We start from the raw sequence: 24,924 nt of genomic DNA, 5'->3' as shown, positions 1-24,924 counted from the left end.
TCCTGGAGACTTGTGGTTTCTGTGTCCACGCTTCACCTACCCCTTAAAGGTCTTTCTGTGCTTCAGAGACCAGCTGATCTCGTCACAGGGAAACAGATCGAGACGTGTAGGTGCTTGCCAGGAACATCTATTTTTTTATTTCTGGTGGGGGATGGGGTGGGTGGAGAAAGGGCATGTGTTTGGCTGAGTGCTACTGAGAACCTGACAGGCAGGGGCACACCCACTTGGAAACTCAGCTCTGGCAGACTTGAGAGGAAATAGGATCTAGGGGAGCCCTCCCCCTGGGTTGGAGTCAGCCAAGAGCTGGAGAACTAGGACGCGCTCACTCCACACCGAGAGAGGAGATGCAAGTCCACAGCCTGGCTTTCCGGGGTAAGTACCCACTTGCAGCCAGGAGGGAATCTCCTGTTTGAGTTGCGCAAGTTGGATGAATACATCTTTCATTCACTTACACAATGACCCTCCGCTGAGGATGACGGTGGGGTGGGGAAGGAAAGAGAGGGCAGGCTCTCTCCACTTGCTTTGGGTCTCTCTGGTTTTTAACAAGTCATATAAGTTTACACGTAGCGATTGATCCTTAAAACAGAGTAAATCATGCCCAGCATTGGGATTACATAAATTAACTCATCAGGAAGGTCTTATTGGCTGTTGGCTTTGCAGGAAAAGTGCAGGACTGGGAGCTACACACCCAGATCACTGGGCAACATCACGCCACCTTGGGCCCCTTTGTGCACACCAGGTCCTCCTGCTGAAGACAGCTAAGCCTGCTGTTTGGACGTTTTAGTCTCCCGACCTTACAGAAACCGGGGGACAGACTGGCCTCACTGAGAACTTCATGACCCAGACCTGGGCCAGCTTCAGAGCCTCTTGACTGCTTGTTGCAAGGTGTGAGAAGGTGAGGGTCTCTCCTCCATCTTCATCTGCCCCTGCTTGCTTTGATCGACTCTCAGAAGACCCAGTGTGGACCCGTCCCGAGGCCTTGTTCCTCCTGCCTCCAGCGGTGCCATCGCACTTTACAGGTATATCCCAGAGAGAATCTTCCACCTGCTCTCGGTGCTCATTGGTGTGGAGAACACTGAGTGAACTCCAGAGCCTCGCACTTGTCGGACAGGGAAACCCTTTACCACGGGAACACTTTGGTCGTGTCTCTCTGGCCTGGCCAAGGAGTAATCCGTAAGTATCTGAGGGCATGGAGGGAAGGGACACGGGAGTCTCAAAGGGCATTTTTCTTAGACCTGTGGCTTGGCTCTACGGGGACACAGCCAGGAGGAACCACCACCCAACGGCAGCCAGCTTTTGACCCTCATTATAAATGCACCGTCCCTTCCCAAATACACATGTGTCTTGTGGTTCAACTATGACCTTTGGTTCAAGCCTAGGTACCACCCCACGCAAAGCTGTAGAAGAGGCGGCAGTATGAGGCGGGAAGAGGACGAAGATGAAGGAACGAGGGTGAAGGCCAAAGGGGATATGGAGATGATGAAGGAGGAGGAGATCAGCGAGCCTGGAGAACTGGTTGGGCCCCTGGCAGGTGCCATGCCTACCCCAGTCCCCCATAATCGGGGGGCCCGCTTTTCCGAGGCATGGGAATATTTCCACTTGGCTCCAGCCCGGGCTGGGCACCACCCCAACCAATATGCCACCTGTCGCCTGTGTGGCAGGCAGGTGAGTCGGGGCCCTGGAGTTAACGTGGGCACCACAGCCCTCTGGAAACATCTGAAAAGCATGCACAGAGAGGAGCTGGAGAAGAGCGGCCATGGTCAGGCAGGGCAGCGCCAGGACCCCCGGTCTCCCGGGTGCCAGCTGCCCATGGGCATCGAGGGTGACTGGGCCAGCCTCCTGGAGCGGGTGGGGACTCTGGCTTTATGGGCCAGCCAAAGGGAACGAGAGGTCCTCCGGAGGGAGAAAGCAGTGGAATGGCGGGAGAGGGCGGTGGAGAGGAGAGAGCGAGCCGTGGAAGAAGTGGAAAGGGCCATCCTGGAGATGAAGTGGAAGGTGAGGGCCGAGGAGGAGGTCTACCAGCGGGAGAAAGACCTGCCTGCCACCACTCACCCTTTCCATTTCGTGTAAGTTGGGCTTGGGGGACTCTACGCTGGACACCCTGCCCTTCACTCACAGTCCAGGGCCACTTTCGTCCCAGCTCATCTATGAAGTAAGATTTTGTTTCTGAGAGAGAGAGAGAGAGAGCAGAAAGCCTGGGGAAGCTCAGTGGGTCTGAGATGACCACAGACTTATCGTCAGGGTTCCCGCACCTGTACTGACCCTTGATCAAAGCCTTAGGATGCACTCTCAACACTTGATGTCATCAAGTGGCTTCTGACTCGCAGCACCCCCATCGGTTAGGGGAGGGCTGCCCCCGTGGGTTTCCGAGACTGTAACTCTTTGCGGATTAGAAAACCTCCTTTGTTTTCCCGTGCGCTCACTGACCAAAGACAAATACCGTTTGATCATCATGCCTGTGTTGAGTTTGTTTTTTTTTTCTGGGAAGAATAGACAGTTGGCCTTGTCTAACAACAATCATTGGATTTATGGTCTGCACTGGGTTTGGTGGTGTTAAAGGTTTCAGGGCTTCTGGCTGGCAGCTGGGTGACCAACTCACTAGGAAGGACCTGCTTGCACTCAGTTTCTGCTTCCTGAGATGACACTGTCTGCCTGCATCCTGGTGGAGATTTGAGACCTGGTGACAACGTTTATTCTGTAAGACCCGCTTGTGGAAGTCCTAACACAGCCGTGCCTGGGAGCCGAGAGGCCCTCTTGCTCCCTCTCCTGCACACCTTTCTCCTGTGGCTTCAGGGTCGCCGCCTCTGCTTCTATTAAAACGGCGTCATCAGGAGAAGCTGTCTGAGTTGCATGAGCTTTCTCAACAATCCGAAGCTTAATAATGCATAAGGAATCAGTCCAGATGGAAGGAATGACTTTCTAACTCACTTGATTTTCAGAAATGAAAAATCAAGAATATTCCAAGTTCATTCACAAACATTTAAACTAGAATCAAATTCCAGAGTGGTCCGTAACCAGTGCCATGCTGTCTATCCCGACTGATGGTAACCCACCCCCATGTGTGTCAGTGGGGCTGTACTAAGCAGGTTTCCCACAGCCCCGGCCTTCCAAACACAGGGCAGCAGAGTGTCTTCGTAGGTACCTCTTGGTGGGTTCGAACTGACCACCTTTCAGTTGACAACCAAGTGTGTAACTGGTTTTGTCACCCAGGGTCCCGTGAAAGGAGAGAAAAATTAAAGGGTGCGAGGAGAAAGAAACGTAGAAGGCAAGAGAAGTTGAAGGGATGAGGGCAAATAAGGAGAAATAAAGGACAGAGGCAGAAAAGTGAAAAAAAAAAAAGAGAGAAGGGAGAAAGGAGAAGAGAAGAGAGACAGTACCCGGGGACAAGCTTAACCACAGGAAACAAAAGCCCGAGACCATGCAGGTTCTAATGAAGGGCCGATGCTTTTCTTAGATTCTGAGGCGTTTTAATGAGGACAATTGCTCTAGTTCTGTGCCGACGGGGCAGCCAGTCACTTGCGCCGTAGGCTGCACGGCCATCTACTGTTCTCTGCTTTCCTTTTGCAAGCTCTTCACCCCTCCCCATCCAGCAATGCTTTGAAACAACAACAAAGAAGGAGTCTGATGGTCCATGGGGAGAAAAACAACTTCCTAAGCTGCTACAGTTCGGCTTAAAATATTAACTCAGGGGCAGAATAAAATCAAACTGGGAACTGCTCTGGCCGCTGGGCTGGGGCTGACTCTTGCTTTGGAGGACGCCTCCAGAAGCTAGCCGTTGATTGTTTTTGAACAGTGCAGGTGGGTCAGGGGAGTGGAGAGTGACAGAGAAGGCCAGAGATTATCTCACTGTCTCAGATACTTGAATGCGCAAGTCCTTCATGGGGCAGGGTGGGGGGAGTGTCAACCTCCCCAGAGGCGTGCTGTGGCTCAGTGGCTCACTTCCAGAGGGAGCCTGGGGCTGCATTACCAGCCATCGCTTGTCTGTTGTGGGAGTCTTTCTTGTGGCTGTGATGCTGAACACTTTCAGAGAAGCCTCTGCACTCAGTCGGGCACGCAAGAAAGGCCTGGCAATCTTCCAGCAGGCAGCCAACGAAAACCCTCTTGGGGACACCATGGTCCTTGCAGCTGCTAGGAGTCAGGGATGACTTCACAGCAGCCAATAACCATCTTCCCCAAGTGACCAAGATCTTGTTGTATTTATTCACTCTGTATGCCTCACTCAGGCCTCTCCTCTGTCGTCCTTTCTTAACAGCTGCTCCAAGTCACCCAACAGGCCCAACCACCCAGACCTGGCATCACCTCATTTCTGTTTGTAGAACAAACAGTCGTGCAAGCTCCGGGCTGGTGGAACACTCCGGCTAACCTGTAGTCCCCTAGTCTTTTTAAGCAATAGAGACCTCCCTGATCTCAAAGGTTTTGCTTCCACTGGGCTCTCCCCCCAGGCGGGGCGTGCCCTCTTCGAGCTTGTCCATCTTCAGAGGAAGCTCTTGTGGTCACCAGTGTGGACTCTGAGGTTGTGGGGACACATGTGACAGGATGTCTGCATGCAGACATCATCGTGTGGGGCCTGAGAGTTGCTAGGGGAACAAACGAACAGACAAACAGACTTGCAATACAGAATAAAATCAAACAGAAATCAATACATTTGGAATGGGGATCAACAAGGGTTTTAGGCTTTGCCAAGCCCAAACCCAATGGACCCCACAATTCAAATTCTGCAAACTCAGCTGCTGAAGCTGTCCTGTTATCCTGATTGAAGGGTAGTAAATACTTCAGGTGTATGGTGTCTGATCTACATGGTCCTCATTATGGGAAGCCTCTTTTTCTTTTTAGAAATTCTCATGCCAACTGCTATTGTTTGCTTTTAGTTTCCTATAGATTCCTTTTTTCCTAAATTTTATCAAACATAAAAAATGTAGAGTGAGACCAGAACAGGACCCATGGAGACAAGGTGGTTCAAGAATAAACCAGAGACACAGAAAGAGTCCTGTGGCTTGCGGAAGGCCTGCATTGTCGAACAAACTGGGTCTCTCATTTCTTTTGCTGCAGCATCAGAGTGGGCCTGTGGACCGAGAGGCCCTTGGGCCCAGCATGTTTTGCTCAAATACAAACATCTGCTACACAGAGTAGCCCTTAGGATTAGGCTAAAGATCCAGCCTCTAGCTAACGGTGGGAGCAAAGCTTCCAGCTATGATGAAGCCAAAGGATGTCTTGCTATCATCGACACACAAGAGGAGACATCCCCAACTAGGAGACTTCCCAGGATGCCTCTGGCACGTCTAAGCCCAAGAAACATCACTGTTAAACTAATTTGCTGTCTTTTCTATTTTGTACGAGAAAAAACAGCACCATCTAAGTTAGACCTAGACTGTAATTTCAGCAATAATTGAAGACACACTTTGCAACTGGTCAACCCCCGCATGTGTTCTGACACCGAGGGTTACTGGTGCAGGGCATGTGTAGTACTGTATATAAAAATCATGGAAGTTACGCATGTTGAGTGAATTAATTCACTAAGATGAAGAAAAGGTAGGAAATAATCATTAGAATGTGCCACATAGTAGACGCTTTATGCCAACTCTCAATTGCTTTTATTATCACCCTTGTCAGGTTGGACTCATCCTCCCCCTTTTGCTGGGGAGGAAGCTGAGTCCTTGAGGTCCCAGGGTTAGTAAGTGGCAGAGAAGAACTCAAAACTAGCGCTTTCAGATTTGACAACCCATCAGTTGTCCTTTCATCACCCCTCCCTGTCCCTTGGAGTCCATCATATGGTGAGTTTCTAAGTGTACATGCAGAGGTGAGACTGCGAGCAAGGGAGCCTGAATGAATGATAAGAGAGTGGGTTGGGGAGAAAGAGTATTGAGACAACTATTTTGTACTATGTACTCCATTACTATACCTAAATGCAAGGTTCTTTTTTTAAAAAATCAATTTATTGGGGCTCATACAATTCATCACAATACATAGATCAATTGTATAAAACACATCTATACATTTGTTGCCCTCATTATTCCCAAAATTCGCTTGCCTCTTGGGTTCCCGGAATCAGCTCATTTTCCTTTTTTTCCCCCCTCCCCTTCCCTTCCTCCTCCCCTCTCCCCCATGCACCCTTAATAATTTATAAATTATTATTGTATCTTATATTACACTGTCTGGCGTCTCCCTTCACCCACCCTTCTGCTGCCCGTCCCCCAGAGAGGAGGTTATATGTAGCTCTCTGTGATCCATTCCCCCTTTCTTCACCCCAATGCAAGGTTCTTAATAACTCCATGAAGCATTTATTATTATCTCGGTTGTAAAATGAGCATGCTGAAGCTTGTGGTGGTTACCTAGGTCAATAGGATGTATAGCTAGTATCCTCAAATCAGAATTTGTGGCTAGGTCTATCTAACCCGGAACCACAATATTCTCTCACTATACCACCTGCCTGGATACAGACATCTTAAACTTTTGTCTCACTTCATTCTTTTATTAGATGGGACCCATTCAGCTGTTTAACATCTGTAGGCCCTAATTAAAAAAATCCATAACATGACACATATCCCACTGATGCCTGAAGCTCACCGAGCACATCACACGATGAAAGCATGTAGCGGGCTTTGAAGAGTTAATTTGCTATTACCTGGAGATCAGAAAAATTAGATGGTACCCAGCTATCGCTACTGACCACTCTGAGCAAGATCACAATATAAGATTCTGGAGAGCCTGGGAGAAAAATACATCATAAAATTTAAAAGCACCGCATTTTCTGGTTTGATAGGCTAGTGGAACCCTGTAAGGAGCCCGGGTGGCATAGTGATTATGAATTGGGCTGCTAACCACCAGGTCAGCAGTTTGAAATCGCCAGCTGCTCCTAGGGAGAAAGAGGAGGCTTTCTAGTCTTGTAACAGCCACAGGCTCAGGAACTCACTGGGGCAGTTTCACTGCGAGTCAGACTTGCCTCAATAGCAGTGAGTGAACGGGATCCCTAGGCTACGGCCCTTAGACACCCTTCACCTGATAGGCCTTCAAAGTGAACCATGCCCCTCAGAACAATGAACCCCACACGACCAAAAGAGGAGTGTTTGCCCCCAAACAAGTTCAGAAGACAGGAAGAGGCAGGAAAGCTGGGCAGCGGAAATGGAAGACCCAGGAAAGAAGTGAGAAGAGGGTTGATGTAGTGAGGGGAAAAATATGCATAAATGGTTGGCTGGAAACTAATTTGCTCCGTATATTTTCACGTTTGTTTTTCTTTTTTTTAACAAATGAGCTAATGAGTTATTAAAAAGTACAGCAGGAATTCTAATATGAAAATGAGGAACTATTAATGTTTGGCACATTCGTAAAAGACCCATGGATGAGTTGTGTCCTGTAGCTGATGATGTGGGTTTGAGGTGAAATTATTCATGGATCCTTTAGATGGGGAGGTTCTCTGACTTTCTAGTGAGCACCAGGTCAGCATGGGTACAGAAGACTAAAATTGGATGCCATGTAAAACAATGGTCTTTGAAATTTTTTATTTTACTACTTGTATCCCTAGATTCAATCTCAAAATTCTGTATATCTGGATTATACTCATAAACTTTGGTATCGTGAGCCTGCAGGCAATCTTTTAATAAACAAAAATACCAAAGGCAATTCTGACTTATAGCCATTCTACAGGATGGGGTAGAACTGTCCCTGCGGGTTTCTGAGACTAAATCTATATTGGGGTGAAGTCTTTCTCCTGCAGAGAAACTGGGAGCTTCAACCTGCTCAGCTTCTACTGAGCAGTTCAATACGTAATCCACAATGCGACCAGGGATAACTATCATTAAATTATCCTTAACGTATTAAATACAGTTCAGTAATGAACTGTGGCAGAATAGATGTATTTTTATGTAATTATTTAATATCCATATTAAAATTTTTCCATGTACTCAACTGCAGTAGCAATTATTATAGACTAACACACATTAACAAAAGATACAAGCATTTAAATGCATGTCTGTCCGCAATCATCCCACAGAATCTGAGTGATGACAGGTGACAAATTAAATGATTAATATTCTATGGGATAACCAGTGGTCATCATTTATTGCATATTTTGGGGGTTGAATGTGGAGATAATTATTTTTCATGCCATATTATAGAAATTTTTTGAAAAATGAAATGCTGAGGATATTTGTTTTACATAAGATTTTGAAAAGTTAGGGTGAAATCATAAGGTTGATCAAAAACATGATAATAGTAGTAACAACATGAAAACAATTAATGTTTTTTGGGGTACTTAATATATGCCATTGAGTATACTAAAAAAAGTATACATTTTTTAATGGGATTCTAACAAAAAATAATGCACAAACACTACTATTATACTGTTCAAAATGGGGAGCAACTAGGCACCACACTAGGTACAGCACTTAGGTAGTGTACCACAAGGGGTCCTTATGTGTAGGGTTAATATTACCCGAAATCAGGGGATCTTATGTTTGTTCCTTTTCCCTAGGCCTTACTCTTATCTGCTAAATAAGGAGCCAGGGTTCTGAAAGGAGGGGACATTTCCTCTTGTCACTGCAAAATAAAAACAAGGGGAAAGCTGATACAGGGAATGGATGAGAATACATTAAAGAATTTGCTGAGTCACAAAAACCAAAAAATGTATTCTGATGTCAGGATTCACACTGCTTTCTGCCCTACTTTTCCCATGCATCCAACCTCAATCTTTCTTAAGGAGAAATTAAAAAAATCGACACAATTTTGGACTAAGGATCACAGTTCAGTTCACGTATTGAAGAGTTCCTCGTCCTAAAACAAAGATTCCCATTTGGTCTCCAGAATCCGTGGGACTCACTGGCAAAGGAACAAAGAGTAAGGTTCTATGAGAAAACAAACATTCCTGGCACCTAGGCAACCCAGAACACCTTGGCATATGATACTGTTGATTGACAAAGGTTTTCACATGACTCACCTCTTCCAAGCCATCCACGGAGTAATTTCCCACCATTGTCGGGATTTCTGGCTTAGCTTAAAGGCAAATAAAACACCATTAGTGGCACTGCACATCACCCAACCTGAACACTAGTTTGTTCTATGGGACATTCATCACTCATCAAATAGTTATAAACCATCCACTAGGAACCCTGGTTATACATTGGACTGTTAACTGTAAAGGCCACAGTTTGAAACCTTCAGCCACTCCCTGGTTTCTACCTACGCCTGTGGAGTTTCAATCTTGGAAATTCACAGGGGCAGTTCTACCCTGTCTTATAGGGTAGGTCTGAGGCAGGATCCAGTTGATGGCCATGAGCTGAGTTGTAAGTGTCCCCAAAGAGGAAAGCTTTAGATGCGGTGGACTGACACAGTGGCTGGGACGGGACTGAAACATCAGCACAGTGGTGAGGATGGCTCAGAACCGAGCAGTGTTCTGTTCTACTGTCCACAGGGCCACTGAGAGTCGGAACCTACTCGACGGCACCTAATGACAACATGTGCTGGGCACCTAGAAGCACAGGTGCACGAAACGTATTCACTGTTCTCAAGAAAGTTACATTTCTAGGAGAATACCTATACACAAATGATAAAATACCATGGTATAGAGACTATGATTGGATGTATGCAATATTTACGGAAATCTTGCACGAGAATCTCCAAGCCCAGTCTCTGGGGATGAGAAGAGATTGCCAGAAGATGCAACATCTACAGATACTCAAACGATGATCAGTGCTGAGCCCTCAAAAAACCCAATGAGACCAGTAAAAATGGGTAGAGGGGAGGAGATAAGGGGAAGTTGGTAGGGTTGGAAGAAAGAAATGTCTTATATATCCAAAGGCCTGGAAATAAAATATACTTTGTAGGCATTTGGTAAAATAAAGAAGAAACCCAGGATAAACACTTGATACCTGTTTGATTGCTCGATCCTAAAATATACCAGGGAACATTTCAATGCGTTTGTTGTCCTTTTGACAGATTGTAAGTGCCAGACTATTTTATTCATTTCCATCTCCAGCATCTAACAGTGCCCAGCATAGAGGACACATTCAGGAAGCCAGGTTAATGAAAATGATGTTTAGTAAATTCTAGAGTACAGAGGACAAAGTATTCCATGAAAAAACAAAACAAAACTAAAACCTCTCCCTTCTGATTTGGGGCTAGATCTGGCTTTCAATATTGTCTGTGTTTTTCTTCTTATTGGGGTTTATCTATGATGTATTTTGGTATTGTGGGTAGCCTTCTTTGTTATGTGTTTTTCTGGTTTTTGAGATATGAAACCCAGGATGAATGAACCTGTAGAAACAATCAGAATAGGAGCTCCTGAGGGGTACAGTGGGCGAGGGAGAATAAAGGGGAGCTGATAGCAAGGAGTTCAAGAAGGAAGAAAATGGGTTTTAAAACTGATTGTGGTAGCAATTGTACCATAGTGCCCAATGTGATTGAACTAGGGAATGGTATGTTATCTGGATGAGGTCCTAATAAAGTTGTTTGGTAAAAGCCAACAACGTTGTCAGCGATGGTTACAGCCTCCCTACATTTGCCTCTAGCTACCAAAGGCTTCCTTCTCTTTCTGCCTGTGATTCTCTGCCCAAAGGTTTTCCGCAGAGAACAGGTCACAGAAGCACCTTAAACCCTCAATTAGAAAAGAAAGCCCAAGAAAACTAATGGCAATACCAAGTGGGTAGTTGGATAAACACTCCAGCTTCCTTGCCTTTTTAATTAGGATAGCTCTGATATATACTCTGTACTGTCTCCCAGAATCCCCCAGTGGGACAGGGGTATAAACTAAGAGTCTATATTAAGTTTAAGTATATACTGAGTATATACTTATACTCAGTATAAGTCTATATGAAGAGCATAAAGCAAGAAGTATAAACTAAGGGTAACTATCTTGATAATGTACATTTTAAAAAATCTTTCTTCCCTTTCCTATTTTTCTTCTTCCCCCTCTTCTGCTGTTCCCCAGGATAACTCTCAAATACATTATTTGAACTCAAATCTTTGTCTCGATGCTTTCAGAGAACATCAAGCCAAGGCAACCACAAAGCACGATTGGGATTAAAGGTTCTTTTGTCCTCTTATTAACAGGCAAAACATTGAGAATATGAGGGATACAAAAGAAAGGGTCATTATTAAAAGTTCCAGGGGTAATAGGGAGAGGCAGCTTCTCCCTGAGGCACAGGACAATCAGGTTGAGGGTTCAGGTGTGAGAAGGACCAGTCTGGTGAAGGGCAGTTGACACTGCCATTGAAGTCAAAGAGACCCACCAATGAAGATGAGAAAGGAGATGGAGAAGAAGCTGACTCCCTGCTTTGTAGAAGAATACAGAGGTGGGCAGTGAGGTAATGTTGGGGAAGAAGAAATATGTAGGGTTTAGGGTGTATGCAATGAGGACAATCACGGTTCAGTGGTATAATTCTTGCCTTATATGCAGGAGACCTGTGTTTGGTTCCCAGTGAATGAACTTCAAAAGTAGCCACCACCCATCTGTCCATGAGACTTGCATGGCTCTGTGATGCTGGATAGCTTTCAGCAGAGTTCCCAGACTACAGCAGATTCAAAAGAAGACTGGCAGTCAACTGATTGAAACCTTCTGGATCACATGGTGCATGGAGCCACCAACTCCATTTGGGGGCCAACTCCAGAGCACCTAACCAAGTGTCGGGCATGCAGCACGAGTATCTGGTAAACCTGTTAACTGGTTAATTCCAACCCACAGTGATCCCATGTGTTTCAGAGTAGAAGGTCACTCCACAGAGATTGTAATGGCTGTGGTCTGGCTTTGAATGGGGATTGCCAATCTAGATGGACCCAAAGCACTCAGTCGCTATGAACAAGCAAGACTTCAAGGAAGTCCATGTTTGCTGTAGTCTCCCATTCTGACAAACAATGGGATTCCTATTTCCTTGAACAATACTACATTGTGTGACTCTAAGAATAATAAAATATGATTCTAAGTAAAAACAAGGTAGCTTCTGGTTCCATCACTCCGAGGACATCTAGCCCTCATGCCCTTGGGCTTTGTGAAGTTATTTTCTCTTTGTTGATGTCTTTTCAAAAACTATTAAGTGCATATCTGCATTGCTGCTCTTTGTTCTCCTTTAAGTTTATATATACATATTAATTTTTTATTTTAAAATAATTTTTATTGGGGCTCTTACAGCTCGTATCACCATCCATCCATCCATCCATCCATCCATCCATCCATCCATCCGTCCATCCATCGTGTCAAGCACATTTGTACATAGGTTGCCATCATCATTTTCAAAGCATTTTCTTTCTATTTGAGCTCTTGGTTTATACTATATATTAAATGTATATATTTACAAATAGCACTGTTCTTCATCATAAAGCTGTGAAGAGATCCAAAGCCAGGGGCTTCCGTTCATTAAGATTTTCTTCTTGCACCACCAAGCAAAATCGATTGTTTACTCACCCCCGCCCCCCCCACACACACATTTGCATCCTGCAGATTCTCTGTATTTTGACTGAAACCACAGCGGCTGCGACAGGCCAGCCTCACTCTCCTAAGAGGGCCGGGCAAGAGCAGGGCTGGATGTTCCTTTCCCCTAGACAAAGGGGCTGGACCATTTCTCACCTCAGCTGGCCCCAAGTGGGGTGTGTGAGGAGAGTGTGTATGAGGGATTGGGGGTGGGTAGGAGGATGGAAATGTGTGAGGAGGTGGGGGTGGAGGAAATGACTAGTGGACTTCAGCAGAGGGACTTCCATCCCCTCTCACTCTGTCCCCATTCTCTGCTGCTTTGACCACAAACACAAGTCATCCCCTGTCCCATGACGACCAAGACCACTCCACTGGACTTGGGCCACCACAGGGAACCAGAGTTCCAGTCCTCCTGAAGAACTGTTAGAGCCTAAGTAAGGTAACTGTCACCAGGCAATTGCCCAATCGATGGTTTTATCGGAGTCCTTCAGGGCTGACCTAAAGGTCGGTGGGTCGAACCCACCCAGCGGCACTTGCTTCTCTAAAGCTTGCAGGTGAAAAAAGAAAATGGGAAACACAACGAAACCACAAAAACCTGACGAACAGTTCTAGGCTGTGACGTCTGGAGTCACCAGGAGTGAGCAACAGCCTGTTGACCACGCCCAGCAACAGCCTGGCTTTCGGTGTGCATCTGTTCTATGGATGGAGCCATGAGCGTTGAACTTGCTACCCTCGTCTACCCCCTCGCTGGAGTGTGCTCCCTCGCTATGCACCAGAACACCTCCTCTCAAGGGGAAAGCAGGGCAGGTGAGGGCAGGGAGGGTGGAGCACTTGGACTTTACCAAACACTTTCACCGTGGTAGTGCTCCTGAAGCTTGTGCCAGGCCCGACTGCAGCGAGGCAGGAGAACTTCCGGTCATCATCGTCAATTTGGACTGGAGAAAGGTGGAGTCCGTGGTCTGGACCTAGCTGGATTCTGTCTTTAAATAATGTGGAATTGCTGATGACGTGGTCTTGGTTGATAAGTAGTTCCTGAGTCCCATTCGTCTCCTGGAGAGAAAAAAATAGCATGTATTAAGCATGACACTGTGTGCCGGCTCTGGGCTTGTGTTCCACGGCATTCATACTTCTCCTTCTTTTGTAAAATATAGATGATGACTGGAGATTCAGAGCCCTGGTGGCATAGCGGGTTAAGCGTGGGGCTGCTAACCTCAAGGTCAGCAGTTCAAAACCATCTTCTCTGCAGGAAAAGGTGTGGCTTTCTACTCCTGTAAAGAGTCACACTCTGGGAAACGCGCAGGGGCAATTCTACCCTGTGCTGTCGGGTCGCTGTGAGTCTGAATTGACTCGATGAAGTGAATTTGAGGGAAGGTTCGCTGAGAAAAAAGAGAAGAACATTTGATTTTCAACTAAAAACTTCCGTCATCCTCTCCTAACACGAGTAGAAATGGTTTGCTCTTCCATTACACCGTCTCCCTCTAGCCCTGGGGGTGGAGTGGTTACGCCTGGGGCTGCGATCACACGGTTGGCATGTAGAAACCACAGGCCCTTCTGCAGGAGAAAGATGGGGCTTTCTACTCCCATAGTCTCAGCAACCGCAGGGGGTGGCTATGAGTCAGAGTGACTCAGTGGCAGTGGGTCTGGAGTTTGGTTTTCTGTAACCCTCTATAAACTGGGTATCTGAGGTAGCTTATGCGTGCTTCTAGCAGGCCATGTTTTTCGTTAGGAAATTCTGCAAATGTGACACTAAGCTTGACAAGGGAACTATTAGTTTTGCTTATTAAATCTTCATCTAAAGCTGATGGTGCCAAGCTGTCAAATGACACAGAATCTGGGGTCCCACAGGATGGAAGATAAACCAGGGGCCATCTAACTGAGAAACAACAAAGTCCACATGGAAGAAGAACACCAGCCTGTAAGATGACAAGGTGGCGAAGGGGTCAGGTACCAGGCATCAAAGACCACACACACACAAAAATCAGAACATTGTGAATGAGGGGGACTGCAGAGTGGAGACCCAGGGCCCATCCGGGGGAAACTGGACATCCCCTTGCAGAAGGGCTGCGGGAAGGAGAGGAGCAAATCAAAGTGCAGTGTAGTAACGATGAAATATGCAATTTTCCTTTAGTTCTTGAATGCTTCCTCCCCCGCACTACCATGATCCCAATTCTACCTTACATATCTGGCTGGACCAGAGGAGGTGCACTGGCACAGATAGGAATTGGAAATACAGTGAACCCAGGACAGTTGAACCCCCCAGGACCAGTGGAGAGAGTGGCAATGGCGGGAGGGTGGAGGGAAGGTGAGGAAGAAAGGGGGAACAGAGGACAAGGTCTACATATGACCTCCTCCCTGGGGGATGGACAGCGGAGAAGTGGGTGAGATATGGGGTAAGTTGGATGGGGTAAGATATGATAAAATAATAATAATTTATAAATTCTCAAGGGTTCAGGGGGAGGGGGAGCGGGGAGGGAGGGGGGAAATGAGCCAACACCAAGGGCTCGGGTGGAAAGCGGGTGTTATGAGAATGATGAAGTCAACATATGTACTAATGTGCAGGACACAAATGATGTATGCACAGATTGTGATGAGTTGTATGAGCCCCTAATAAAATGATTATTTAATTTAAAAAATCCACCTAAATTGGATGATGATAGCAATTCTCTCTTTTGAGCATTCCTTTAGCAATGGTGACATTTTAGCTCTCAGAGCCAGGACTGGGCTGAGATAAAGAGACCAATAGGGCAGCAATTTAAGGAGACAGAATCTTCTAAGTGCCGAATTGGCTTCTGCGAGTGAGAGCCTCCTTACGTGTCACCTCTTCTGGATGACACAAACTGTGCTGCCCTGGACTATACATGGGGAGGTTAGTGGTTGGAACCTATTCAGCAGGACCTTTTCCTGAAAACCCGATGGAGTGCTCACTTCTGCCGGGTACATACAGGATCACTGTGAGTTGGGAAAGGTAACATGTTTGGTTTGGGTTTGGATGGCCCTCCTTACCTCCTTATTACCTGTTCTCCAGCCTGGCCCTTCTCTGTGTGTTTGGGTGGCCTTCAAAGAAGATGCTTTACAAAGAGGAGGCTGTAAAAGTTCATCTGGTTTGGAAGCTTGGAACTTATTAGCAGTGCTTTGTTCCTCTGCTCTGCATCTGTTCTTGGAGCTCGGAAGGAACCCCCAAGAACACACCCACTGCCACCGAGTCAATGCTGACTCATCGTGACCTTCCAGACGGAGTAGAGCAATTCTATCGGCTTGCAAGGCTGTAAACCATTCTGGAAGAAAACTGCCACCTCATTCTCCCTAGAAGCATTTGTTGGGTTTGAACCTCTGGTTTTTTTGTTAATAGCCAAGTGTTTTAACCACTGCTCCAGCAGGTGTGCTATATGAAGTGGAGCCCTGATTCGTTTTGCCTTACTCAAAGAGGCCCGTGCGGTGTCAGTGTTGGCCCATGCCAGTTGCCAACCCCACTGACCCGCCCCCCTGCTCTCCACCCCTCCCTCTCACACAAAGACAAACACTGTCATTGAGGCGACACAAACTCATAGTGACCCTGGATGACAGGCAAAGAGGGGGGCTGGAGAGGGGCCCAAGGGCGGAGAAAGTGTCAAATCCTGCAACCTCTTTCGTGTAATTCCACATTCTCAATCTCAGATGTGTTGAAAGCATTGTCACCACAATGCTTCGTCATTTTGTCACCACAAAGCCCAGGCTCCTGAGTCTAACTCAGTTGACCTGGAGTGAGATTTGTTTTGGAGTAAAAAGAGACCCCAAATCTCAACTATAATTTAAGATGAACATTGATTAAGTCCTAAGCAGGGAGAAAAACAGAAAAACAAGACAAAGGCACACCATCCAGATGAGAGAGGACAAGGTTCTGCAGAGATACAGAGATTTAACAGGGCACTAGAGGGCAAGGGAGATGATCTCAAAAGCCTCATTGGTGGCAGATCAATACATCAGGTACAGTGGGGACTGCAGAAGTGGAAACGGGGACCATGATTGGGACACCTACATGATGCTGGACAGAAGAGCTTACAATATTGGTTCAGGTCCCTGCCTCTGACCAAGGCAGTTAGGATGCGATTGGTGACCATGGGGCCCTGGCACTCCAAATTTATATTAAGGCCACACGCAGGCAAGTCCCCAAGGGTTCTATGCCTCTTTTCTTTGGACTGGCTTGGGGAGCTACAGTAATTCACGCTCTAATGCATTTTATCTGAGGGCAAAGCTATTCACTCTGCCAGTGAGTGGTCAGAAGGAATCTGATAGAGGCTGAATATATGTGGAGACTTGTAAATGGGTTTAGGGCTTCTACTGTGCACTATAGCCTTTTGAAAACTTGGTGCTTAGAAATTTAAGCTCTAGTACAGGTTTAGGCATTGGGCATTTAATGCTTTAAAGGCCTCGGGAAGGCAGGGCTGAGAATCACTGGTAAGATTCTAAAAGCAAACGAATTATGGGACAGGGAAGTTGAAGGAATGGAAGAAACAGGAATGCAGAAGAGCGTGTAGGACAGTAAGAAATAAAATGAAAGTTTAAAGATCAGCGACCTGGATCAACACGGGCTCATTTCAGCTCATGCCCAGGGAATCCATCTTTATGTGTTTCACTTCACTTTGGATAACTTCTGATTTTCCTACATTGTACTTCGTACTTATATACATTCCACGTTCCAATTACTAATGGAGGTTTGCAACTGTATCCTTCCATCTTGTGCTGCGCCACATCGACACACAGAGATCCCGAATGTCCTACTCTATACATGGCATTAAGGTCACATCTATTTTAAGGAGCCAGCTCTTCCCCAGCCGAATTTTACGTCTCCCAACCCGAGGGGCTCATCTTGCACTACATCCACCAGTGTGCTACTACTACTTATATGGTTTTAAATTCCTGGTTGTTTTTTCCCAGAGGTCCTCTTTCCTAGTCTGTCTTAGTCTGGAAGCACCAAGCACCACTGAAATCTGTCCACTCTAAGTGACCCTATAGGTCATTCAAATACTAGGGACCGTTTCCAGCATCACAGTAATATGAAAGTCTCCACAGCAAAACAGACTGACAAATGAGTGGTACAGTGTAAGTGCCACATTCAAAGAATCCAAACTCCAAAACAATCTTACTGCTGAAATAATGTACCTACATTGATAACCGCATAAGGGAGGGTTTAGCAGTCTGTGCTGTGGTCTTCTAAGTAAGGAACCAGTGCTTTCCCAAAGAAGCCCTCTGGTGGTGACAGCAGAAGGAAGCGGTTGGCTTTTCTGTGTCTGGGGAACTTGGAAGCTAATCATTAAGGGAACAGGCTCCCCCGCAGGTCCAACTTCTTCAGCACAGGAAACGTTTCTAAGCCTCTGGCCTTCTGGCTAGAGAGTGCATTGTGATGTGTGTTAGTCTGGGTACTTTAGAGAAACAAATCCACAGAAACTCATATGTATAAGAGAGAGTTTTCTATAAAGGTTAAGTGCAATCAAGAAAACATCCCAACCCAGTGCTGCCCAAGCCCACACGTCCAACATTAACCCATATGTCCGACACCAATCCACAAAGTCCTCCTCCATCTCACAAAACATATGCAATGATGCCAACTGCAGGAGGAAAGCCGAGTCAGTGAACTTGTAAGCATCTCAGACTGGCAGGGGTTTCCACACAGCTGCTCCAGCACCCAGGGCTGCATCGGGGTAGGTCCATGTGGCTTCTCCTGAGGGATGTTTTGCAGGAAGTGAGCCCTGCCAGCTGAGGCAGGGAACTGGCTAGGGCAGCTGCACTCTGGTCCAATCATCAGAAAGCAAGAGACCCAAGAACTTGAAAGACGAGGTTCACTGAGCCATTTATTCCTCTACCCTTCAATTAACCCCACAGGTTGGCACAATAAACTAACTACCTCATGATAATTATGGAGTTTCAGATGCTTCTGAGTCATTTAATAGATGACTAGCCATTTGGAGCATTTCCGTCAGTCACAGTTGCAGGGACAAGGGAAGTCTTTGGCTGAGGTTGGACATTGCTGAGAAAACTGCTTTTCATTTTATTGTGTGGCAGGGTGGGACTGGCCAGGGTGGTTCAAAGGATGTACAGCCTTGGGCACCCTAGAGAGCAGTTCTACTCTGAGAGTATTGTTACGAGTCAGAATCAGCGCAATGGGGATCCAGGGGGAAAGAGAGTTAGTCTGCTGTGAGTCAGCGATGGAAATGTGTCATGGTTAAAGATCTGACCTGTTTAAGACTTGCTTGGCAGAAAAATACCAAATGTAATAACCACCCCAACCCCGCCCCACTCCTAAGGGTAGGTCCTAAGCAAGCGCCTTATGGTACCATGGTTACGTGGTTGACTGCTAATGGAAAGTTCAGCTGTTTGAACTGACCAGCCACCGCACAGGGTAATCTGCTCCTGCGAAGGTCCCAGCCTGTGCAGACCTCTGAGGCGGCTGTTGGTCTGAATGCCTTGCTGGCCCCCAACAATAACAACAATGTTCTGAGCCCTAGGTGAAGTTCTTTCATATTTAGATCTCATTTACTCCTTAGGACAACCCAAAGGAATCAGGACAATTGGTTCTCCAGTTTTAATGATGGCTAAGGAGCCTTTAATGGCTAAAGAGTTTTAAAGGCTAAGGAGTTTTCATGATGGCTAAGGAGCTTGCTAAAAAGTCACACAAGTAAGCAGGTCTTGAAGCCACAGCATCACCAGGCAGGAATGCCAGCGCTGGAGGCAAATGAGCCCCGAGGGCAACATGGACTAACAAAAAGCCAACCAAATGACAAAGAAGTTTTTCGGAGTTTGCTAGAATGAAACATGAAAAAGAAGGTGCTAGGAGCAAGAAGCTTTTCTGGACGTTGTTGATTATAGAGGTGTGGGGTACTGGATCAGTGAAGGGATCTCTCTATGATATACCGATTCACCGTGGGTGATAGGGTCATAGATTATAGCTCAACTCCTTAAAAATTTTTTAAAATTTAAAGATCAAAAAGTATAGCGTCTGGGGTCTTAAAGGCTTGAAGGTAAACAAGCGGCCATCAAGCTCAGAAGCAGCAAAGCCCACATGGAAGAAGCACACCAGCCTATGCAATCACGAGGTCGAAGGGATCAGGTATAAGGCATCATCAGAACAAAAATCTTACCATAGTGAATGATGGGGGGAGTGGAGACCCAAAGCCCATTAGTAGGCCACTGGAGATCCCCTTGCAGAGGGGTCTCAGGGAGGAGACGAGCCAGTCAGGGAGCGATGTAGCAATGATGAAAAATACAACTTTCTTCTGGTTCCTAAATGCTTCCTCCCCACTCCCACTATCATGATCCGAATTCGACCTTGCAAGTCTGGCTAGACCAGAGGAGGTACACTGGTACAGATAGGAACTGGAAACACAGGGAATCCAGGGTGGATGATCCCTTCAGGACCAGTGGTGTGAGTGGCGATACTGGGAGGGTAGAGGGAGAGTGGGTTGGAAAGGGAACACCGATTACAAGGAACTATATGTGACCTCCTCCCTGGGGGACGGACAACAGAAAAGTGGGTGAAGGGATACATGGGACAGGGCAAGATATGACAAAAATTTATAAATTATCAAGGGCTCACGAGGGAGAGGAAAAATGAGGACCTAATGCCAGGGGCTTAAGTAGAGAGCAAATGTTTTGAGAATGATGAGGGCAATGAATGTACAAATGTGCTTTACCCAATTGATGTACGTATGGATTGTGATAAGAGTTGTATGAGCCCCTAAAAAAAGGATTTAAAAAAAAGAGATCATTTTATTGGGGGCTCTTACACAATCCATACATCAATGATATTAAGCATATTTATTCATCTGTTGCCATCATTTCCTAGACATTTACTTTCTATTGAGCCCTTGGTATCAGCTCCTCTTTTTGTTGCCAACACTCCAACCTCGTGACCCTGTGATAAATTATTCTTGTTTTCAGATCCCCGCAGTTTCTGTTGTTTGTCCCCCTGGAGCATTGTGTGTGTGGTTATATGTCAATCATTGTGATCAGTTCCCCCTCCCTCCCCTCCGCTCCCCACCTTCCCCCTACCCTTCTGCTATCCTACTCCCATTCCTGTTCCTGGAATCCACGCGGTGTGGGCTCTCATCTCTTACCTGTACCTGTACACATGCTCCCATCTAGCCTGCAGTGAAAGGCAGCACTGGGGTCATGATAGTGGGGGTGGTGGGGGTGGTGAGGAAGTCTCAAGGAACCGGAGAAGCAGTGTGTGTTTGTTTCATCGGTGCTTTCCTCATGATTGATGCAATTCATCTGCACAGCGGGAAACAGACTTATGGGAAACACACCTTTTGTGTGGACCACTATGTACATTTCAAGGATCAGGACTCTGGAGGGATATTTTTTCTTTACAGAAACGTACTGTATATATTTACACAGCCTATGTCAAGAAATGAAAATAACAACAATGTCCCTTTAAGACCTCCATATACGTGGTTCTCTCCCCAAATCACTCCCCACCTGCCCTCCTTCCTTCCTCAATATCCTTTCCCTAGGGAGCTTGTATTCCTTCCTACTTCTCTTCTCTTTTCTATTCCTCAGTTGAGGAAAGATTGGCAACTTAGAATAGATTGGTAAATGTGTCGAAAGGAACACAGGTAGTCTTCAACTGATGATGTTTTAGAATCATGACAAACTGCATTTAAGAATATCCGTTTTAGTTGTTGATGTACATCTTATAAAACATGGCGGCTTTGGCATGTTGGGGGAAAGTCCCATTCTCTTAATTCCATCTTTCCATGAACTTTAAAAAATCTCTGTATATGGATCACATACAGTGTGGCAACATGCAGTTTGCTGGTGTTGTCATGCCCAGATGTTCACTCACAGATGTTTCTAACCCCCAAGGCAAAGAGAAATCAGAGTTATAATGACACCAATAATAAAGGAAAAAATGGGTTATGCTTACTCCTTACTTATCAACTTTGCATATTTGAGGAAGTATGGAGAATCATGAGATGAATTCTTCAAAGACTTGTTTTCATATGTACCGAATATATACAGCTACTGCGGCAGTCACCTAATCTGGTGTCCATTTAAGGATTAAGGGTGTGGGGGTGGAGTCTAGGCTGTCAGTTTGGAGTTAGCCAATGAGACTTCTGTGGGCATGGCCTTCTCCTGAGAATTCTGGGAAATCTGGTACTTCCTTCTGGGAGGCAGAAGACCTCTCTCTCTCTCTCTCTCTGCTACTCCCTGGGAGACACTGCAGAAGACAAGCCACATGGATGCAACCAGACCTCAGAAGCCGAGAAGCCACAGAGAGACCCCTGCCAGCACTGAGATGCTTACAACGCCACTGGACCCAAAGACTTTCTACCCACTGGCTTGTGATCATCCTGCGTTTGACTTCATTGCATGTGTTGTTTCATGAGTCTGAAGAGGACTTTATAGATTGGTATTGGACATATGGGCTAATATCGGACTTATGGACCTGATCTGGACTGGCCTGGGATGTTTTCTTAATGTTCAATTGCTCTTGTATATAAATCTCTTTCTTATACACATATGAGTGTCCGTGGATTTGTTTCTCTAGTCTACCCAGACTAACACAGCTACTATGCTAAGCAGTTGTCACATTACCTGGTCAAGACCTCACAACAATGCTGTAAAGTCAGTGCTATTATTGCCTCTTTACAAACAAAGAAACTGTAACTCAGAACTTACACAAATATCCTAGATCATCAACGCTGTGCCTATGAGGCAAGAGGAAAAGAGCAGGCGCCCCCAGATGAACTACCAAAATATCGTGCCATATTTTGAGCAAGAAGGACAGTTAAGAAAAGCACTACAATGGAGAAGACACCCTCACAACTACATAATGCCATGTGTCGCAAAAGACAAAACTGCATGAAGCCATGTGTTGCCCAATCTGTCTCCATCCTATTTTAACCTTCATAAATCTACCTCCGGGAGAATGGCTGCAAAAGCCCAGGGATCGCAGACTGGCTGGATAATACTGTTTCCCTTGGCCAATGTGTCAGGATCTCAAATCAATCGCATGACATCAGCCTGCCTTTGTTTTAAATTTTGAAGTTTTATATGATTAGTCTAAAACTTTTTGTAAAACATACATTTTATTAAAATATTGTTTATTTTCATTGCTGAAGTTTTTGGTGATTGTTCTTATGTGTTATTTTAGTTTTTGTGCTCCCTTACATTTTGCACCAAGGTGATTGCCTGAATCGTTTCATGGTAATCCTGCTCATTAGCTTGCATAGCTAGTAATGACAAGATTGGTTCTTTAAAAAGTTCACTCAGAAATGCATGCTCTAAACAACATTTGTTTTCAAAGGACTATTTTACTTCAAACTGTTTGTTCTTAATGACTTAGCTGTACCTGCCGCACCACAATAGCCGTAGCAGTCCTTCCTTTCTGCTTACGGTCTATCTGAAGAGAAGAACAAATGTACACAAAAATAAAAATCAGGACGCACAGGGGAAATAAATGCATCATTCATTTGTGGACAGCAGTTTGATCAAAGAGTTAGCATGTCGAGGACTGGGTGGGGCCATCGTGACTGACAGAAAGCGGCTCCTTTAAGCTCCTTGAAGACCTGACACATCTTCCAACCATTCACTGGGGCTGTGTCTCCAGAATTTGCAGTCCAGCAAAGGAACCTGGGCACCATCTGACTTACTGCTATTATCTCATCTCCGGGCCGGCCTGAGCTCCCAGGGGGTACATTCCGTCAGAGCCCGCTTTGTTAACCGCAGCACGTGACGGAGTGTGCAGAGTTCATTCAATAAAGGCTGTTCGCGGTATCGATTGCTGCTTTCTTATCTCCAAACTGCTTCCGATCTTCACAGTTCCTCCATCTAGCCCCGTTCCCGTCAGTGCTGCCAAAGCAAGCTGCTTGCCAAGCGCCTCATGTCTATTTAAAAAAATGTTCATTATTCTGGCCTTCCATTATCAGTATCTTTGCTCTTTCATTTCAGTTTTTAAAAACTTTTCATTGTGAGGTAAGTGAAGATTGGTAGAGCAGATCACAGTTCGATAGTCACCAATTCCAACTCATTTTGTGATCCCCTCCACGCACCATCCCTCACGGGATTTCCACCCCTCCTCCTTTCCCTAAACCTCCAGCTTGTCTTTGGGTAGATGTTGTCCTTTCCATCCTAAATCAATGATTATTCTACGTGAAAGGTGAGTTCCGTTTCGGGCCTGAAGGCTAAGGGCCGTAGTAAACATGGTCTCCTAAGATTTTAAGATTTGTTGGGGGTTTTTTTGTTTGTTTTTATCTAGTTTATTTCTTTTTTTTTTTATAAATCATTTTATTGGGGGGCTCTTACAACTCTTGTAATAATCCATCCATCCATTGTATCAATCACATTTGTACATATGTTGCCATCATCATTTTCAAAATATTTTCTTTCTACTGGAGCCCTTGGGATCAGCTCCTCTATTTTTTCTCTCCCTCCCCAATCTCCCCTCCTGCACCCTTAATAAGTTATTATTGTTTTCAAATCTTACATCATCCACTGTCTCTCTTCACCCATGTTTCTGTTGTTCATGCCCCTCAGATGTGTGTGAGTGTGTGTGTGTGTGTGTTATACATTGATCCTTGCAATTGGTTCCCCCTTTGTCCACCTTCTCCCTCCACATTTCCCCTATCCTCATGCTATTGCTACTCCCATTACTATTCCTGGGGGGCATTTATCTGTCCTGGACTCCATGTGTTGAGAGCTCTTATCTGTACCAGTGTTCATGCTTTGATCTAGCCGGGTTTGTAAGGTAGAACTGGGGTCACGATAGTGTATGGCGGGGGCTGGGGGGTGGGTGGGTAGCAGGGGGAAGGAGGAAGCATTAAAGAACTAGAGGAATGTTGTATATTTCATCAGTCCTAAACTGCACCCTGGCTGACTCGCCCCTTCCTTGTGACCCTTCTGTGAGGGGATGTCCAATTATCTACAGATGGGCTTTGGGTCTCCACTCTAACTCCACTCATTTGCATCAGTATAATTGTTTTGGGGTCTTCTGATGCCTGATTCCTGATCTTGTTGACACCTCATGGTCACACAGGCTGGTGTGCTTCTTCTGTGTGGGCTTTGTTGTTTCTCTGATGGCAGCTTGTTTACCTTTAAGCCTTTAATAGCCAGACACCATCAGCTTTCTTCACCACATTTGATGATGCACCCATTTTGTCTTCAGCGATCATGCCAGGAAGGTGAGCATCAAAGAATGCCAGGCTATTAGAACAAAGTATTCTTGCATTGAGAGACGACTTCAGTAAAGGCCCAATGTCCTTCCTTAATATTTAACATAGAAACATATGTACATAGGCCTATATCCCTATTGTTATATATTAATAAATTAACATATGTATTTGCCTATATTTATACCTCTATAAATGTCTTTTGCCTCCTAGTTCTTTCCTCTATTTCCTTTTACTTTCTGCCTGTCCTACTATCATGTTCAACCTTCATTTGGCTCTCAGTAATTCCTGTCAGCTACATTGTCCTTGATAGAATCCCAACAGGAAATCTGCTTTTTATTTTGTTTTTTGAGCAACCAAACACTATTATAAACAACAAAAAAA

The 24,924-nt window shown here is 45.7% G+C and overlaps 2 protein-coding genes across 5 annotated transcripts in view; one reads left to right on the top strand and one right to left on the bottom strand.

The window, feature by feature from the left end:
* Nucleotides 1-24,924, bottom strand: part of CD96 (CD96 molecule) — a 133,699-nt gene that overhangs the window by 77,584 nt on the left and 31,191 nt on the right. The window contains exons 4-5 of the mRNA XM_045286196.1: nt 13,237-13,444; nt 8,930-8,985 (exon numbers count right to left, since the gene is read on the bottom strand). Of these exons, the coding sequence (XP_045142131.1) occupies nt 8,930-8,985; nt 13,237-13,444 (264 nt within the window). The remainder of the gene's footprint in view (nt 1-8,929; nt 8,986-13,236; nt 13,445-24,924) is intronic.
* Nucleotides 296-2,453, top strand: ZBED2 (zinc finger BED-type containing 2). Of its 4 annotated transcripts, XM_045286199.1 has the most exons (4): nt 345-372; nt 661-895; nt 1,020-1,173; nt 1,375-2,453. In XM_045286199.1, exon 4 carries the CDS (start codon nt 1,417-1,419, stop codon nt 2,068-2,070), a length of 654 nt encoding a protein of 217 aa, XP_045142134.1. In that variant the 5' UTR covers nt 345-372; nt 661-895; nt 1,020-1,173; nt 1,375-1,416; the 3' UTR covers nt 2,071-2,453. The 4 variants fall into 4 exon arrangements, with proteins under 4 accessions (XP_045142133.1, XP_045142134.1, XP_045142135.1 ...); XM_045286198.1 differs by having other exon boundaries at nt 296-372; nt 740-1,173; XM_045286200.1 differs by lacking the exon at nt 1,020-1,173 and having other exon boundaries at nt 661-1,019.

This window comes from Echinops telfairi, unplaced genomic scaffold, assembly GCF_000313985.2.
Source record: "Echinops telfairi isolate 266 unplaced genomic scaffold, ASM31398v2 ScPeMD7_6;HRSCAF=24_0, whole genome shotgun sequence".
Lineage (NCBI taxonomy): Eukaryota > Metazoa > Chordata > Mammalia > Afrosoricida > Tenrecidae > Echinops > Echinops telfairi.
This window is presented reverse-complemented; position numbering and strand designations above follow the sequence as displayed.